At 40.5% G+C, this 20,177-nt stretch overlaps 1 protein-coding gene and 1 long non-coding RNA gene across 5 annotated transcripts in view; one reads left to right on the top strand and one right to left on the bottom strand.

The window, feature by feature from the left end:
- GOLIM4 (golgi integral membrane protein 4) overlaps window positions 1-5,887 on the bottom strand; it is a 69,717-nt gene extending 63,830 nt beyond the window's left edge. The window contains exon 1 of one of the 3 annotated variants that reach the window (XM_037046593.1): window positions 5,242-5,887. In XM_037046593.1, coding sequence (XP_036902488.1) covers window positions 5,242-5,428 — 187 coding nt within the window. In that variant the 5' untranslated portion in view covers window positions 5,429-5,887. The remainder of the gene's footprint in view (window positions 1-5,241) is intronic. The other 2 variants (XM_037046594.1, XM_037046592.1) reach the window with 2 other exon arrangements.
- A 323-nt stretch (window positions 5,888-6,210) lies between these two features.
- LOC118987429 (uncharacterized) lies at window positions 6,211-18,432 on the top strand. Of its 2 annotated transcripts, XR_005066563.1 has the most exons (3): window positions 6,211-6,365; window positions 13,024-13,160; window positions 18,210-18,432. It is a non-coding gene; the product is annotated as an uncharacterized LOC118987429 (long non-coding RNA). The 2 variants fall into 2 exon arrangements; XR_005066562.1 differs by lacking the exons at window positions 13,024-13,160; window positions 18,210-18,432 and adding an exon at window positions 6,514-6,861.
- Window positions 18,433-20,177: the final 1,745 nt, after the last annotated feature.

Genomic DNA, 20,177 nt, shown 5'->3' with positions numbered 1-20,177 from the left:
TCTCTCTCCCTTCTTCCGGTTTCTCTCAAATCCTTCGCAATGTTGTCCATGCCAGCTTCAGCCGTCATCTGCCAACTCCAGTGCATTCATCCCTAAAGTCACTGAGACCTGGTCTTGTGCCCCAGCCCTAAAAGAAACTGTACTTGGAAAGGCAGGAGACGATAAAAAACTCAAGGTAAGGTTTTCAACCTACCTGGTACTTAAAGGAAAGGCTCACAGACAATGAGCAATTTTCTTACATGGTCAACCAGTATCAGCATGGACAAGGACATTTGTCCATATCCCATTTACAAGGACAACTGAGGTAGAGATGATGTGTGGAATCAAAATTTTTGCAAATCATATATATTCAGGAGTACTTAATTGGGAAAATTTTCAAACGTATCTAGAAGTTTTTATCTTTTATTCAGGGAATGGGTTTTAAGGTAGAATTTTACATAAAATAAAAACCACTAAGCCTAGAAAGTATTTCTGTTCCATTGTTTAAACACAAGATAATGAAACAAAACAGCTTGATAAATATTTCCTTTTAGCTACAAGATGTACTTCAGTGAAAATGTTTATTTAGTAGTTAATATCTAAGTGATGTTTATAAGTCCTAACTTTGTACTTCAAAATGAGTATACCAACAGTGCGCTGCCCACACCCATTAGTCTAAATCACTGAGGTCTGTGAACTACTCTGTGGTACATGAGATTCCCCACCAGTCCTGAATGCAAGCTGTAGCCTTTTAAGCTAACACTACTGACCCTCATGACAACTTAGTATAAGCACCATTGTCGTAATTACTACATATGATTGAAATGAGTCACGGAGAAGTTAGGTAACTTGCCCATGATCACACAAGTAAAAAGGAAAAAAAAAGGACGAAATCAAATCCAGGCCCTCTGACTCTAGCTTTTACCCACTACACTCCACTGCCCACCACATATAAGCCTATTCATAAGCAGAGAGAAAATTCTGAAAAGGCACAGACCTATTATTTATTGAGCACCTACTATATGCCAGGCACCGGGCACTGAAGGTGAAAGAATTTTTTTTAAAAGCCTGGCTCTGAACTGAGGAAGAGCCTTTTTTTCCCTTTCCTTCCTTGCTTGCTTGCTTCCTTCCTTCCTTCCAGCAAATTCAGTGGCGGTGGAAAACGAAGTAACAAGCTACAGTAAAAGGTGTTCATGTTCTGGCTAGCAGACCATCCTGCTTATTAGGGAACATGATGCAAAGGACAACTAACTTAAATAACATTATGACCCATAGAAACACCAAACTTTTTTAAAGACTTTAAATCATTAGCTCTGGCTGTTGTGGCTTAGTGGATTGAGTGCTGGCCTGAGAACCAAAGGGTCACCAGTTCGATTCCTAGTCAGGGCACAAGCCTGGGTTGCCAGCCAAGTTCCTGATGGGGGGATGCATGAGAGGCAACTGCACATTGATGTTTCTCTCCTTCTCCTTCTACCTCACTTCCCCTCTCTCTAAAAATAAAGTAAGTACATAAAATCTTTTTAAAAAATTCTAAATCATTGTAATACACCTATCTGGAACAGAAGCAGAGAAAACATTATATAAACCTTTTCTTTATGGTTTCCGGTCATCACTGGGAAGACCAAGGGCACTGTAACAATGTCATAAACTGTTTAAAGAATGAGGAACACACTGACCCTACTTTTTAAAAATGTAAAGTCATATCTCTCTCCCAGATCTTACTGCATACGGCTATTGCCTATCTCTAGTAGTTGTACCCTCTCCTAACCTGAAATGATACACAAGCGAGCTAATCAGTAACCATCCTGAGTTTCAATAGTCAGGGAAGGTCCCTGATCCAGAGTAAAGTACTCAGATTTATGACAGTTCACCTATTTTCTTTGAGTTTCTTTCTTTCAAAAGGGGGTGGATAATTATAAGAACAAATTTCATCAATTCAAAATTTTACCATGACAAACCTTTGAAGAGAAACCATGACAACGGTAAAAACAAATCCTTAATGAGCAGTACCTACTATGTCTCAGGTGTGCTAGCAGGTTACTAGGAATTTATTATTTTATCCTCACAATACCCCGATGAAATAGGTCATTCTCATCTCCAGTATATAAATTTTAAAATGTGAGGCCAAAGTTCACATAAAAAGTCACAAGGCTAGAATCTGAATCACATGCTCAAGGAAAAGAAACTTCAAATGTCTTTGCAGCGAAGCTGGTAGAGTAACTGTGCGAACTGGTTCAGTGGTAAGACCGCAGAGCTGTGCCTCTCCACCGGGGCTGCCCCTTGTAAGGGCAACATTGCTAGGTGAGCTCCACCCCTCTAGATTGTGATTTGATTGGCCTGGGAGTTGCCCAGGTAATGGCCAGTCAAAGCTGAGAACCAGTTTGTGTACACGCAGACAATGGTGCATGGCCTACTTGAAAGGAGTTTTCAAAAATTTAAAAGGATAAGGAAACGCTGTGCTGCTCAAAGGTTCTTAATACTGCCTCTGCCACCAACAGGGAACGCCCGCCCCACTCCTTAGAACAAATACGGTGTGGACGGCAGACGTGGACAGGCTGACGGACATAGATGTTTGTTCTTAGTGGAGGGGGTGCCTGTCTGGGAACTTTCCCTCTGTCCCCTCCACCATCTCCTATTTTGGAACTGTTCTACCACAAAATGCACTTGGTATTAGAGGTAACCTACTTTCAAAATAAGCTCTGGAGTACAACCCATTCTTAAACTGAATCTGACCTAAATATGCTCACTTAACAAATGTACACCATCAGGTTACAGGGCAAAACTACCTAAACATTTCAAGAATCATATTTCTTAAAGAAGGCCAGTGATAATAAACTCTGATCTTTCTCCAAGCCAGGTCAAGAGATCTCTCAAAACTAAACAAGTCTTAAGTACAGAGTCTAATGCCCTAAAAACCAGTGCAGGTGGTACATAACGTAGCTGAGGAAAACGTCACTTGTCATCGGAAAAGGGAGGAGAGTCTGCACAGTGCCAGAAAATCTTAGTAAACGACCTGAGGATGTGAAATCCAAAACAAATGCTGCAGAAGTCAATAGGGAATCCATTTTAAAAAGAAGAAATTGTAGCCTGCTTGTGGAACAATTCTTCGAGCTTAATTATGTTATAATTACTGCAGCACCACAACTCAAGAGGAAGTGGCAACAGAGTAAATGAAGAGCGGACTTTAAGGCGACTCGATCGAACTAGCCACAACGTTTCTGCTGCTGCAAAGCTACGTTGTGCATTGTAATGGTCTTGTGTTACCATTTATGACCACTTTCTCTCATTACCACTGAAAGGAGGCAAACCAAAGGAGAAAAGAAATCGAGACTGATTTTCAAAACGGAATGCTGCAAATAAAGGCCATGACTCAGAAATCAGGGTCTTGCTTGGTCAAGGAGTTTAGACATTGGCAGTTCAGGCAAAGCCACTACTTGGGGAAAATATTTCATTGCTGTTACTTTGTTTGGCTTTTCACAAAGCAGAGACAAGGAAGTGAAGTCTGAGAAAGCAGACATTAGTGCACGACATTAATTTTCTCACCACGGTGTAGGATCATTTTGCTTGTTGACTGAATAAATACACATTAGCCTCCTCCTGAATGTCAGGCCCTGGGCAGTGCTGAGGATGTGCCAGCCAACATGGCAGTGCCTGCTTCTGGGGCTCCGAACCTGAGACCAAGGCACCAACCCCCCAGAATCCACCCTGCAAGCCCCTTGCAGCCATGAGGGTGAAAACCCAGCCTTGCAGCTGTATATCAGACGGCGATTTTTCCCTTGGTCTGACAGCACTGAAGGGAAGCTGTTGATACCAACTAAATAAATAAGTACCTAAATACAGATCCACACTTTGAATACTAACAATATAATTCACACTTAAACATCCAGGAGTTTATGGGAAAATTTTTCTAAAACTACCAAAACAGATTTTCCATCTGAACTAAGACCAGCTAACATTATTTCCCTTGCCTGTGGCCATGCAGCCTCATGAGCTAAAAATACTTTTCTTTCTGCTAAGTTGGGAAGAACAAATATGATCAAGCAATAGGCTGTGCATCATTTTCTCTCATCTTAATTTTTTTACTAGAAAACACTCAAAATAGCTGAAGCAATGAAAAGGCATGTTTTATATTTGTATATGTATACACTGACAGATACGTCTATTCAGCTTGTGGCCTCCTAGTAATATGCAATAAGCCATACTTGTGTTATCAGCAAAACCTGTCCACCTTTCACTGCTCACAACTCTTGATTATTGTTTTTTGGTTGGAGAGACGGCTGCTGAAGTGTTGAAAACTAAGCACAAGTACACATAAAAGCTTTCTATATGTAGATATCTATATATAGATATAGATATATAGATATATGTAGGATGACTGTCTTCTTAACAAGACTACACGGTGCTAACATTGCAGTCATGCAGCATTTGTTTCTGAAATTCACATTAAATGAGATTCTAAAATAGAAGAACAGGAGCTTTGAGTCCCGCTGCAGGTCTTGCTCAAGTGATGTTTGCTCTGTCTGACAAAGTGAAAAACTGTTTCTCTTCTGGGACTTCTCACAGCTAATTGTAAAACACACACACACTTATCTCTATGATAAACTAAATATTACTCAAGAAGACAAACTTTAAAAAACATCCTTACAGGATGGTAAACAGTGGTGCCCTGGACTTTTGCAACACATCCAACATCTCCTAAGTCGCCCTGCTAAGTTAACAGAAGCCAGCAGGTCTAGTATCCATTTGACTAGGCCATTAGTTTGGGCTGCTGGGTCATGGCTTAATTTCTCCGGGGGAAAAAAAAAACAGCACAGTTCGAGAAGTCTCTGCCAAGCCCCCCATTTCTTAGGCTACTGACAAAGTCAAATGGAAAGCACATACCTAGGAACCAGGAAGCCATCCCTTCGGAATGGGCTGCCAGAAGCGGAGCGAGGGCTGGAGGTTTGCCTGCCCCGATGCAGCTGGGCCTTTGACAAGTGCTAGAGTAAAAGACACGGTGTGCACCCTCCCATCCAAGGCCCAACAGGACCAGGGACTGGTGCTACCCGTTTCAAAGGTAACCCCTTTGGAATCTGGAAGATGGGGATGTCACCTCCCCTCACACTCCAGAGGGCCCGGGGACCCTGAAGGGCTGGCCTCTGATGTCTCTGAAGGTCAGAGGTGGCACCCGCAGTGTCAATTGCTCACCAAAGCTACTTTTCCAGCGGGGGCGGAGGCGTGGGACAAAGTTGGCCATTGGCCTGGTGCGTCCATTAACCGTACCTTGTAACTGGGCGGAAAGGGACTCCTGGTGCTGCTGGTACTTGAGCGCCACCGCCTCGGCTTTCCGCAGCTGCGTCTGCAGCTCGTAGTAGAGCATCGCGCCGTAGAGAAAGCCAAACACCACTGTCAGCAGCAGCAGCGTCTGGAAGATCCGCTTCTGCTTTCGGGAGCACATCCCGTTTCCCATAGTCGCCGCCGGACCGCGCGCCGCGGCCGTCCCTTCCTCCCCTCCGCCCGAGCGAGCGCCTCAGCAGCGGCTGCCGCAGGAGGTGGCCGGACGCAGCATGAGGAGACGCGAGACAGACACAAAAGCGGGGCCCAGAGGCAAGTGGCGCCCGCTCAGCCCCCGCGCGCCGTGGGGCGCACAGCCATGGACGCCGCCGGGGCAGCCGCCGCCAAACTTTTGCGAGGCTGGCTATCTGCGAGTGCCGGGGCCTGGGAGGGGGCCCTCCGCATACTTCTGAGCGCGGTGTCCTCGCCCCGGTCCCCAGACGCCTCCTGCCTTTATTTCTCCTCCCCACTTTTTGGCCCGGCCGTGCCCGGCGGAGCTCCGAGTCCCGCCCTGGCCGCTCCCCGCCCCCTCGCGGCCGTTCCCACTACGCGACTTCTTTGCCACCACAAGGAGGGGGTGCGCGCCCAACAAAGGGGCCCCGACTCCAGGCGGTGCCACCGCGGGGATGGGGTGGGGTGGGTGACGGGTGGGGGCTTGCTGCTCCCCAGGCTTTGGGGGATGGCGGGCCGCTGTCACTGACGGGGCTGCGGAGCCTCGGCCGCCGCCGTCTCCCGCCCAACTTACGTGTCACCCACGGCTCCGCTATTCTGGCCAACGGGATTCCCGGAGGAAGTCCCACTCGGGCTCCCCGCTCATTGGGCCCGTCCGAGCTGCACCTCCCTCCCTTCGGGGTGGCAATGCCGGGCTCGATTGGACGCCCGCTTTGTCCGTCCGACCCCAGGGCCGCGCCTTCCCTGCCACTGTGGGGCCGCCCAGGGGCTAGTGGACCGCCCGGGCCCCAGACGCCGGGGTGCGCCCACGTGGAGTGCGGGTGGGTGCGGTGAGGCGGCGGAACTGGCGGCGGGGTGATTGGGGTGCGCCTAGGCCGTGTCCGGGCCTGCGGCTGGGCGAGGTACGGTGCGCACGTGTCTGAGTGCGCTAGTGAGCGAGTGTGCACTTGGAACGCACTTGGGAAGAGGAGTACGTTGTATGTAAATGAGAGAGAGTGGTTGGGAGCAGCTGCACTCTCCTGAGTGCCCCTTCTTTCTTTCCCCATCCAGTGGGCAGATGCGATGGACACACGGGATGGCTACATTGGCAGCATCGTCTTCGCATTGAAACAGGAGGTGCCGTGCCAACTGACTCTTGCCCCATCCAGTGTACTAGTGTGAATGCGTACGTGCCCGCAGATGGCGGGACGCGAGTCGCGAGACTCAAGCACTCTAGCACGCTAGACTTACTGCTCAACTGTCCACGTGGGTGGAGAAATCAGCTTGCCTCTGGCAGGAGGGAAAGAAATGATCTCATATTTTTTCCCCGGCTGCAAATAGCATAATTTAAAAACAAATTTTACTGGCTGAAATAAGTATGCATTCATTTTGTCATATGTATTTATTTTATTGGTGGCCCCCCAAAATCAGTTACATGGTTAAATTACATTTTAAAGGCCAACAGAGTTTCTTATGTAAAAAGAAAAACAAACGTAGTAAACACAAACCTCTTCAAAGAAATTCCGTAGTGCATTTGTTCTTTCCGTGTACTCGAGGGAGGAAGATTGAGGTTATGCGTAAATAATTTTGTTTCTGTTCTTGTTCTATATTCTGACAAAGTAAATCACTTATTAAATGCCTCAGTAGTTCCTTGGAATTTTATTACATACTGCATAATTTTAACATTCTAACTGGATTTTAGTCGTCACTATCAATAATGGCCAGTGAGTGCTCAAAATGAGGGTGGATCTGTTCAGCTAAATACAACAAAAATTCTGGTGCAGAATTCTTTAGGTTGGCTTTGAAAGTATAGAATGCTAAAAACCATAAAATAAACTGAATTTACAACCTAGCTAGCCTGTGACATAAATTTATACTAGCATGAAAACTAAGTGTGCTTGGCATGTGCTTTTCCCTAATAAATAACTTACAGCATAATGTTCAAAATGTTTTCATGTACAAATACCCCATTTCACTTATCACAGATGTTCCTCAATTTATGATGGGATTAATGGCCTAAAAGCCCATCATAAGTCAAAAAGACCCTAAGTTGAAAACAGGTTCAATACACCTAGCCTACAGAACATTACAGTTTAGTCTCGTCTAACTTAAATGTATTCAGAACATTTAAATGAAATTAAAGATAGCAGATAAAGTGGGCAAAATTGTCTAACATGAAACCTATTTTATAATAAAGTTTGAGCATCTTGTGTAGATTATTATGCATATGGTTTCCATACCATCTGAAAGTCAAAAACTCGTAAGCTGAACGATTTTCAATTAACGCTTTGTATGTGGAGGAGCATTGTAAGTGGAGGACCAAATGCACTAAGGCTCGTGTTTTGGTAAATAGAGAAACCTAGGTGTGTCAGAGTCACTGGTAGCTCCAGGGCCTTCCAGATCGTGCAGGAAGTTGGGAGCTCCTGAGCTTAGATTCCAGGTCAGAATCCTGTCCTTTCCACCTCTTTCTCCTGTGGAAGCCAGGTTCTCATTTTTTTTAAAACAAGTTATATTAACAACTGTGTCTGGTCCATTAAAATGAAAACCAAATTTAAAAGAAAAAGATCTAAAGAACTTTCAGAGTTTGGTTCTGACGTGTAAATGTTATATAGCCTTACTATATAGCCTTACTTGTTATCGAACCTACAGCTTTAAATTTCCCTCTTTCAGCTTGACTCTTGGAAACTGAGACAGAAAAATTCCTGTGACCTTGTTAAATTCCTCCTAACTGAGAATGTCTTGCCTTTGCCACTGTGCACTTTGCTAAACAAACTTCTTCCAAAAAAATCTCCCCAAACTCCTTGGGTGGAAATAAAGTTTTATAGCTACAATCCTGGACCATACTTAAATAGAACATCATCCTAGTCATAAAAGAAAAAGAAACTGTACAGAGAGTTAGGAAATTATTTCTCATATATTATACAGTATGCAGTATTTAGTTGTATTTCAGAACCTTTGAACAATTCTTGTGCTTCCGGAATACATGATTACTCATTTTAAACCTCTCATTTCTTTGCATCAGATTCCAGACTCCAAAGGTATTCTTTGCCTAAAGCTGCTGGCTGACTGCACAGAAAATAATAAATGTAGGCCATAAAACACAACTCAATATTTTAGTCATAAAATTTGAAAGAGAACAAAAATTATTACCTGAACTTATCCATTACTTCAAATTCAAGAAGGGTATGTAGAAGTACATAAAATCACTAATGGCAGTGTCTTTATAATATTACTTTTCCAAGGTGAAGTATGCTGCTAGTTTCTTGAAAGTATCAGTATAGAACTTTTAGGAGGCCAATACTGGGGAAGCTATCCGGGGCCTATAAACTGAACTGACATAAACTGAACTGTTGCCTTTGAGCACAGCTCGAAACAGATGAGCTCTTTTGACTGGTCTTGCTGGGTCTGTCATTAGTTCTACTTTATTTCTGTTTCTTTATCATTTTAATAATCATATCCTGTCATTATATTTTATACGCTGTATATTTACCAATACATATAATATAAAAATTGTAAATCCTGAGGAATACCCTCAATTTAATATTCTATTTCTAAGGCAGTCAGAAATCAAGGAGATTCAAGGTCTGATGTCTGAGAAGGGCTAAAGTGACATTAGGAAACCTCAATAAGCATTCTCTTTAACTTTAGTAAATTTGTCACTTTAGTAAAATGTGTTCACTTTTACAATGGAAGAAAGCAAGAAAAATGTAGTTGATGGATACAGCCAGAACATAATTTGTACAAATGGATGGTTTTTCATTAATAATATTCAGGATCCTAGAGTAAATACTTTTCACTTTTTGAAATTTCTCATTTACCTGTTTATTATAATTAAATTTAATATATATCTTTTAATTTGTAAGAGAAATCATTGCCTAAGAAAAGGTGATGAATGTTATTTTTTTTTAATTATAATTGTGTCGATAGATGTTAAGTAGACTTACTTTGGTGATCATTTTGTAATAAATACACAAATTGAATCATTATGTTGTACACCCAAAACTAATAAAATATTACATGCCAAATATAATTGCAATAAAAGTAAATCTATAAAATTTTAAATGGCACTAGAATATTAATAAGCCAGTTTTAACCTTTTCATCTGAAAACTGCTGAAATCAACTCTCTTTTTCTCTTCAGGAAACTTCACTCTGTATCTGCCTATTTGCCAGTTCTTGCTGTCACCTAATTAACACACAAGCTTCTCCTTGTCACCTTTACATGACTTGTTTTGAGGGGTAAAGGAAGCTGCATTCAAAGTATTCTCTCTTTGAGGACTCTGTGAACGATGCCTTAAAACTCCTTTTCCACAAGATTTTGCTAACGATCTGGTGATACTTGTTAACAGACTAACAAAGAACAAAATCGGCCCTTGTCTAAATAAATAACAAAGTAACTGAACATACTTTCTATGTCTTGGTACCTTACTTTGGTCTGTCTCTAAGCTGCCATCTTTGTCTGTCTGTCTAAGCTGCTTACTTTGTCTGTCTCTAAGCTGGCCAAAAAGTCCCCTTAGTTTTTTTTTCCGTAAAATAAAAGACATATTCTTCATTTTCAGCAATAGCTTTATTGGTTTGGATATTTTCGGTGCGTAGCTTATCTCCCACAATCAGCTTCTAGAGGGTAGAGGCCAGAGGTGCTGCTAAACATCTTCCAATGCATAAGACAGCCCATAGCAAAGAATCATTTGGCCAAAATATCAATAGTACCAAGAAACTTCACAAACCATTTTTGACATGTTCGATGAGTCACAGCACTTTGTCCGTATACTGCACAGATCTTTTGTGTTTCAGTTAAGTTTCTACCTTTTTTGAAATAATAAGGCAGAATACACCAAAAATGTTGTGTGTTCTTCCATCTTCAATATTAAAATGGCTGTACAAAAATTCACTGATTTTGGTGTGTTTTTTTAAATGTATGCTGATATGACAGCTGTCACAATACAGTCTAACAAAATTGTTTCAGATGATATTAAAGACAAGTAAGCACCACTAGAGCCATCATGTGGAAAAAATATAACAGACTTTTTGGCTGACCCAATATTTAAAGACTTAGAGAGTAAAGTACATGTTTAGCCCTTATTTGTAAAATGCTTTTCAATAGGAAAAACCTTGGCAACAACATGACTACTAAATACCTTTGAGCATGAACTACTTTGATAATAGGGGGAATGGTTTAGAAGGCCCTACTTGCCACAAGATGTACAGCTGGACAAAAAAAAAAAACAGGAACTGTCAGTTGTGAACCTTCTGTAATGACCTTCTAAAACAGGACCGTGTAACATGCTTTAAAACTCTTCTGAATTCTAAGGTGGCACAAGCAATAATTTTAAGTTTGTTACTTAACCTTTATTATGCTAGCATGTCATGAACTAACTACCATATTAATTTTAGAAAACAGTTTCATAGAATGTTAGAATGAATCTTAAAGGGCCACATGTGAGACTCAGATGTGAGTTGAATTTCCCGGAATCTTCTGTCAGCTCATTCAGGCAGCTTGTTACTAGCTCCCTGCCTTCAGGAGACCATGGAAAAGAGCAGCGGCCAATGAAACATGCCATTTTAAAGTCCCCCTCCAAAATGTATAGTTTATTGGATTCCTTTGTGTAAAAGACATGCTTGGTTTATCCATAACCATTTTATAGAATTGGTATTATAATTTTAATATGTTATATGATAGGCATTTATAGTAATTACTTAATCGTCACGAGGCATGGCTGGTCATATTTATCATATATCAGATGCTAACTCCTGGGTCGGAATTTCAGCATTTTGTTTCAGAACTTTTCCTAGGGGAAATCATAATGTGCTTCATAAACATCCTTTATGCTCTAGTTTTCTGGAACGTTTTGAATTAAAACAAAAGGATTACCGGTCCTTTTACTTAGAAATAAACTAGAGAAAAACTTTCAAATAAAAAACTAATTAGAATCAAGTTACCCCACTATTCAATTCAGCTCAAATTAAAATTGTTAAACAGAAACATTTGTTTTGGGTTACTCTTCTCCTTCTTATTCTTTTTTTCTAGTTCAATGCTCCAACTCCTGGTATCCAATATTCTATTGATGCCCTTCGCATTTCCGGAATCCACATCTGTGACTATGCCCTCCACTCACCATCTCCTACCTTTAAACATACACACTGAGCTTCCCTTCTTGAAGACAAAGTAGGATAGAGAATCTAACATAATGCTACCTCAAAATTCCAATCAATGTCCTTTTCTTCAAGTAACAAATTAATCAAAGAAAAGCAAATTTTATATATTAATTAATAGGAAGATATTAAAGAGTGAATTATGAACTTATTATTCCTCCCAAGAATTTAGCTGGGTAATGTGTTAAATGAAAGAACTGAACTCTAATGGCATAATCCTAGACAGCCCGGCGAGCAGGTGAGTGATAATGATGGACAGGAGGGTCTGACTTGTTACTACTCAGTTCCTGATTCCCCCGCCCAATTGTGAATGGGCTTATGAACATTTGAAAGGTGACCCAAGCCTTGACTGATGTGGTTCAGTGGGTTGGGCACTGTCCAGCAAACCAAAAGGTCATTGATTTGACCCCCGGTGAAGGCACAAGCCAGGGTTACATTACCAGCCAGATCCCTGGTTAGAGGCGTTTGAGAGGCGGCCAATAAATTTTTCTTGCACATTGATGTTTCCCTCCCCTCTTCCCTTCCCTCTAAAAATAAATAAAATCTCAAAAATAAAATAAAATAAACTGCGACCCACGGTACCCAGCATCAGGGTAAATATCCCATTGAATTCATAAACTCTCTCTAAGGTCAAGAGTAAGTCAGCAACTGTTAGGGCTGTTACTTCTCTCATCTGTAAATGGAACAGACAATCACATCTGTCCTGGCCAGCTCAGAGAAAATAAGCCCATAGGATGCTAGCGAGAAGCAGAACTTCAGACTTCATACAGATGAAGTACTGAGTGTTGTAGTGGTATTGTCATCATCCACCTAGATTTGTCTGCAAGTTTCTGGAAAACCGCAGTTGTCATTTTTTTAAATTTGCTTCAGCTACCCAATTTAAAAATGGTCATTTTCCAATCATAATTTTTAACTGAGCTTCTTTAATTGCTGGGAAGGAGTAAGTGCTGACTTCAAAGCAAAGGAATTTCCCCGTACACTTATTCGGGCTAGATTCCTGATTCTTGAGCTGTAATTTATGGACTAATGTTTTCATTATGCTTCAAATCTCACCAGGTTTTTTGTTTTGTTTTGTTTTGTTTTTAAGTAGCTACTGTGCGCAAGACACATGCAAAGAGGAAAGTGAAAGTGGAGGAGGTGGTGATGAATGAACCAAGGACCCTCTGTGCAAAGAGCTTGAAGATTTGTACTTATTTGTTTAATAAGTTGGAACTCTGGTTGGAAATTAGCTTTCTCAAAGAAAGAACAGAGCAAGGAAGGAAGCCTCATGATGTAATCAAGATATTTCTAGAGAAGGAGGCCGTACAGACAAGACAATTAGGACAGGTTAATTTATAAGATCAGTTAAGACTGAGGAAAATGAGAGTGATGCATAGACAGACACCTTAACACATAAATCTATTTTCTTTGAATTCTCTTTTGATGCCAGGCCAAGGCCTTTGCTCCTTGTGTGGATCTGTTGCTGGTTGGAGCTCGGTCTGGTCTTTAACACCACGGAGCATCGTTCAGATTCCAATTTCATCTTGCATGAGTTGTGCAAGAACTTAAAGACACTTGCATGATAAAGTAATTCCGTGTAAAAATATGTCTAGAGAGGTGGGATTTTTTTTCTCAGCCTTGTTTTTTACCTAATTTGTCTGCAATTATTTTTTAAGTTACCAGCCAGTGTGGAGATTTTCCATAGCACTCATCTGAATTTTCAGAAAAACAGCTCATTTTTTTACTCTCGTATTTCATTAGTTTACACAATATTTGATAAAGCAAGTACAATGGCAAAACAGTTTTTAGAACAGACTGCCTGCACACAGCTCAGTAGGCAGGCACAGGCCAGTTAGAGACTCATTTATGTCCCAGAGGTCTCCAGGGTGAAGTGTGGTGGGAGGGACTGATTTGCTGAGAGGGGAGCAGCCTCCTCTAACTAATTCCACTGTGTTGGAGGGCTTCTACCATACATTCAGACAGGTGGAGAGGTAAAAGAAAGCATTGGTGATCAAGGAAAGGTAAGTGAGAGAAGTAACAGGAAGCCAAAGGTAGGGGGAGAGGGGTGCTCTGAAGAGAGAGGCGAGTGTTATTGATAGAACTACAGAGATGGCAGGTTAAGATAAAGCCTAAGACAAGACTGTGGAATTAACTGATTAGGGGTGAGTTGGAAGAATGCAGTAGGATGGGGAATAAATAGATGACGAGTAAGTAAGGGAGGAGGAGCATGAAAGTGGACTTCGAGTTTGATATATTTGGCTGGGAAAAAAGATAGAGTGGGTGTAGCTTGAGGAAGAAACTAGATCGACAGAAAATATGGTTTGGGTTTTATTTTTATTATTATTATTTGTCTTTGGGTTAATATAGGCTTAAGAATTTTTTGGAAAGGAGCTAATAGAGAAGGATAGGGTAATAACGTAAAGTGCTACATTTAAATATAGGTTCTAAGAAACCAAGAAAAGTCTGCCTCAGTTACTAGAGTGCATGGAATATTATTTTTCAGAGCAGTGACCTATTATAGTTCCTTTTCCATTTTAGAGGCTCAATAAATTATTGACTGAATGATCTTAAGAGTTACTAAAGAGAAGCGAACTGAAAAGATTTCCAGGCTAATTGAAAAAGAAATTTGTTTGAGGGCCTAAGGTGGTGTGTGCTTGTAATAATTCACTTTGATTAAATGTGTACACCAGAAAAGTGGGCATGATTATATGGTAATAGCCCAAATAGAATATCTGTAAAACAATATCTATTTAAGAATAAAAACTAACTCTGTGTTGAAAAGAGTAACTGATCCGTCTAAAGTTTTATATGCAATTATCAGATGTGATGCTTACCAATTGATGACATGCAAATGTTTTATAATGTTAAATGGGAAAAGTAGAATGCAAAATCATATAAACAATATGAATATGACCATGTTAAATACTTATAGAAAAAATAATTTGTTAGAGCTTATTACTTTAAGTCATTAAATGAAGAAGAAAAAACTTTATTTTAAATAACTGATGAAAATCTGTTCATCCTCTTTAGTATAGTGATGCTTTTTATACATCTTCAGTTTTTAACGTTGTTGAACATATTCCTCCTGATCATAAGATCTGTGTTTCTTTGAGTAGCGAGCTGATGTCACACTGTGCAAGAGGTGAGGAAAATCCTGAACACTGAGCTGCCGTTTCACACATTTCCTTTTCCCTTCTTCCTCCACCATGTCATCGGAAATCCGTTAAGTGCACTCTGACCTCAAATGTGTCTTCAGTATCCCTTCGAATTTGCCTCTGCCAATCATATCTAGAACCTTGCCTGATGCATAGTAAACACCAAGTACATTTTTACTGAGTCAGAAAATAAATTTGGCACACGATGAAATCTGTTTTTGATCTATGCAGTATGTCAAAATAAATAACAAGGAAATTCACAAGACAAGTGTTAAAGAGATAGAAAAGGAAGAAAAACTTTTAGAGAAAAATGTATCTGATTTTAAATGTAGTATAACTTTCTAAGTAGAAAACCATTAGAAGAAATCACAAAGGAAAGCAAATAAATAGATTGATTACTTGAAAATCAAAATTGTTGCATTTTTAAAAATACTAAAAAATGTAAAAGCAAAAATATACAGAGTAAATTTGCATCGATTACTAGATGGCATAAATTACATGGATTTAACAAATTCAAGTTATATGGTTGCATGTAAATTGTCAAAAAACAGAGCAAAAAAGAAAAGGTCCCCATGGACATGGACAACGGTGTGTTGAGTGCTGGGGTGAGCGGCCTGGGTGGAGGTGGAAGAAGGTATAAGGGGAATAAATGGTAATGGAAAAATACAATAAAATACAGTTTTGAAAAGTTGCAAAGTTCATAAACAGATAATTCACAAAAGTCAATCAATATAAATGTGAGAAAACATTCAAGCTCAGTAATCAAAGAAATAAAAACAATACTGATACAATAAGCAAGAGTTTAAAAAGTTTTCATGAAGATTGACTTAATGTGGTAAAACCGATTTTAAAAAGATGTGTTGCCAAAGACACTAGGAATTGATACATATTTCTGGAAATGAAATTGGCAGTTCCTACCAAGAGTGTAAAACATTCATGCCTTTTGGTTTAGCAATTTTCCTTCCAGGAATCTATCCATAGAAAGCATCTAGAACTCAAGAAAACATTTTATATTCAAAGATAATCATTACAAAACCAGTTACTGCAGAAAAATATAAAAACAACTCAAAAGCTAAACTGCTGGGAAACAGTTAAACAAATTATGATATAAATGGTAAAAGTAGAATATTTTAACAGTCATTAAAACTGGTTGTCCTGGCTTGAAATCTCAAAAAGTGACCTGGAAAAAGGATTCGTGTATAAGAGAGTAAGGAGGATTCTTGTGGAACATCAGTGTAGAAGCAGGGCAGATGGCAAACAAGCCAATTCATATCTTGCTACTTTTGCTCGGTTTCCTGAAAAGCTCTGGAGAAAGTATAGGTAGGTCATCCCTCAGAGTTCCCACCAGGAGTGAGGGAGCTGGCGTGTTTATATTTCTGGAGGCATGCATTTTAAGGGCTGAGATGAGGGAAGTATCCCCAGAATTTCCCTGCCTTTTGTGTGCAAACAGCCAAGTGGCCTCAGCAGCTCAAGTCCCAAGTGCTGGGTGTGGGAGTGAAGGTGCACTGCAAGCCCCTGGGAGGGGAAATGGTAAAGGTACCCAAGCACATAGCAGTGGACCACTGGCCTATCTGCAGAACTGGTGTTTTCAAAGAATACTTCACGACAGGGTGAATGTTAAGTGAGAAAACCACCAAGAAAAAGGTTCAAAATACTATATAAGGGGACCAGCCTGGAATAACTAAAAATCCCTGCAAAATACTTGAAACAATGGTTCAGACAGTAGACAGCAGGCAAAAGTCACCCTAGAGAGGGAAGAAGCAGAAGAGGTAAACCTGATTAGTGATTGCCCTAAGGGCTGCCAGAGAGCAGGCTGCAGCATGGGGAAGGGGGAGCCTGGCTGGAGCCGGGCCCTCTCCCTGACAGGGGGTACCGTGGGGCTGGAGAGACACTTCACGTTAGGGGAAGCTGAGGGGAGGGTCTATGGGGACTATTTTTACAACTTTTGTCAGTCTGAACTTGCCTCAAAATAAAAAGGTTAAAAATGCCAAAAGGAAAAGGAAAATAATACCCTGAGAACACTAATTAAAAGAAAGATGGAACGGTTATATTAATATCGAAGGGGACTTTAGGAAAAGAACATTGTCAGGAATAAAGATGGTAATTTCATCATGATAAAGGTCGATTTATGAAGAACATGATTCTACTGTTTATGCACCAAATAGCAGACCTTCTAAATATATGAAGCAAAAGCTAATTGAACAAGGAGAAGTAGATAAATTCTCAATTATATCTTGAGCTTTCAACACTGTGCTCTCAGTCTCTGAAAAAACCAGGTGCCAGAAAACCTGTAAGGATATAAAAGACCCAAATAACACTATCAACCCCCATTACCTAATTGATATTTTTAGCAAGTTCCACCCAACAGCAACAGAATCACATTTTAAAAAATTATTCAAGGACCATTGACTAAGATGCACCATATTCTGAGATATAAATGAATCCAACAAAATTAAACCACACCACACATATTACTACTGCTATTTGGTGATGGGCCGAGCTAAAATTTCCAGACTACCTGACCTCTGTAAGCCCCCTCTCTGACTGGTAGACCACTGTGACAGTTTGGGTCTCCTGAAATTAATATCTAGCAGTCCTCTAAATGACTAATTATTTTCTTTTCCCCAATACACTGATACCCCGGTTAAATGCTGTCGATTTTGGTGAGGTTCGGACAGAGGTTAACAATATGCATTCTGGGCAGTATACAGGGTTTCAACCTCAGTGGGCTTCATCATCAGTAGGTCCCAGCCTCCTCTCTATTGATGGGGTTCTGTATCTGAAAACTGATTCAAGTTCGGGAATTGGTTGAAAGGCTGTGGCCCTGTTTTTATGATTCAGGTTAGGATTTTGTCCTTGACCTGAACATTAACCGCTGGTATAAATCATGTAAGATTTTAGTAGGCTTCTCACCTATTTCACTGCTAGCACACCGTGATTACGCAGCCGGTGCCACAAGTCTGTGCAAGTCAGGCTTGTGCTGCTTGTGCGTGATTGTCTACAATCATGTCTCTGCGGGTAGATTGCCTACCTCTGCCCCGTTTTGCTCTCTTTTCTTTCGCCTGCATTCCTTTGTACCCTCTTTCAACAGTTCAAAAATAATTCATCCATCATCAAACAAAACAGTTTCACCACCTCCATAAAATCTTCGTGTTGCAATGCTTAAAACTTGGTTAATAGCATGTCTTATATTCATTCATTTGTTGTGCATCAAATTTTATCAACCACCAACTAGACTAGGATTTCTCAGTGATTGATACTTTGACTTTATGTCATTTGTATTCTTTGAGCAATACCCAGTCATATAATACAAGCTTTTCGATTTGATATACTCACTAAAATTTGAAAATGATAAAGCTAACCTTTATATTAATCTGTAAGATTCTTTAGAAGTTAATTTGTAATTTATAATGTAGTTTTGTGGTTGTTTTTAGTGTCCTGCACTCACTCTTTCTTATCATTTGCCTTTGACTCTCATTAGAAAACTGTGACTCTACAAAACCCAAGCAGAACCAATGGTTGTCTTCCCTGAACATGTGACTTGAGGCTGCTGGTGTCTTTCTTGACCACCATGTGAGAAACATCTTCCTGCAGAATGAAGATGAGAAGACAAAGAAAGAGCAGAGAGGTGGAGAGAGGAAACTCCAATGACATTCTTTGAGCTTCCCAGTCCTTTTATACTTGAGTTCAGCTGCATCCCTGATTGGGCCAATTATATGTCAATAAATTTCCCTTTTAGAAAAAGAAACTGAGTGTCTGTTATTGTTGCCAGTTTGAACCGAGTGTCTGTCATTTTTGCTATTGAAAGAAACCTGAATCATACATATGTAATATGATTCAATTATCTTATATGTTGTAGATGCAAGGCAGCGAAGGCGCTGTGTTGGGCGTTGTGGGTGGTCCCCAAATGAGCAGATAACTCCTAGCCTGCCCTCAAGTTCCATTAAAACCTGGTAAAAAAGGTAAGATGCGTGCAGATGATGATACAAGACAATCCATGAAGAAGCCTCATAGGAAGTACGAAGGACTATGCAAGTTCAAATAAAGGAGCTAGCTCTTTTGTCTGGGGGCGTCACAGACACTTCAGGGAGAAGGAACCTTAGACATGGCCCAAGGACAACGCAAGGCTTTCTCAAGGAATGATAAAATGTCTAATTATATGAGAGTATAGATTTTTGCATAATGAGGATTAGAAACTAAGTTGGAAAGAAAAATCGGGGCTAAAGAGCGGATAAACTTGAAATACTAAAATAATGCATATGAGTTTCATTCGGGAGGAGAGAGTCATAGATGCTTTTGAAGAGGATGGAACTGTTGTAGAATGTGCCCAGCATTCAAAAAGGGAAATCCAAGCTCGTGTATGACACAGGAAACTTCAAATCTTTTTTGGTTCATAGTATTTTCTCAAATATCATTATCCACATCTGTCAACAAAACATGTTTTAGCCGACTATATCCAAGTACATGAGGGGGGTTTAATTGGTATCTCTCTTGTTTTAATTGTTTATGACAGGTGTATTCTTCAAATACTAACCCTTCACACAAATCATAGGACAATCATTACTACGACCAAGTTTGAATTATTTTTGAGTATTGAAAAGCATGTTTATAACCTATAAGGATCCATTTAATGCAAGGATGGCGATGATTACATTTACTTGAAATAGCCATAGGCTTGAAGGTAGAATGCAATCTTTGGGTTGTATTACTCAAGTTATACTTAGAGAAGAAATAACCTTATTCCCTGTCCTTTTATACAGTTACACTTGCACTCAGAAGACGTGCTTTTATACCGCACAGACATGTTCTCTTTCACCAACTTGTGGGCAGAAAATGACATGCTGTGTGGTGCAAGCCGAGTAAAGAAGCAAACTTCCCACGGAAACAAGGCAGCCCCGTCTGTAACACTGGGTGTGTCTGTGGTCCTGTGCCAAGTCTTCACTCTGGAGGAGTTAAATAGGACTCCTTCCCAGAACTTCTGAGAGCAGCCGTGACGGGGCCCAAATGGGAGTTTCTGATGCCATGTATCTGATGACCACTGGCCCAGGCTCAGAGGAGATCTTTCCACCTAGTAGGTCCAGCTTGCTACAGTTCACTTAGGAGAAGCCTTGTTGCTCTTTGACCAAAAAAAAAAGTCTCAGTGTGGAAGACCAGGACTCACTTCGATAATCCGGAGATTAACAGCATTAAAGTATGCTTTGTTGACCCTGTTGGTAGAGTCATGAAAACTTGTTATGCACTTTAGAAAGATTTCCACTTAAAATGTATTCAGACAAAAACATTTTTGTGAAAAGGGTAATTGTCTCATACCAGAGGGGGAAAAAATAGCTGGGCTAATTCTTTCTCCTTGGTGATTGACCGGAAACAAGTCATCAGATGGGCATATTTTGAATTGAATTTGTATTGCAACCCTGAAAAGCTAAGCCAGTTTTGCACTTGGTAATCTTCA

This window comes from Sturnira hondurensis, unplaced genomic scaffold (assembly GCF_014824575.4).
Source record: "Sturnira hondurensis isolate 20B ecotype Veracruz unplaced genomic scaffold, ASM1482457v3 Scaffold0005279, whole genome shotgun sequence".
Taxonomy (NCBI): domain Eukaryota; kingdom Metazoa; phylum Chordata; class Mammalia; order Chiroptera; family Phyllostomidae; genus Sturnira; species Sturnira hondurensis.
Note: the sequence above shows the minus strand (reverse complement) of the source record. Positions and strands in the feature narration are given on the sequence as shown.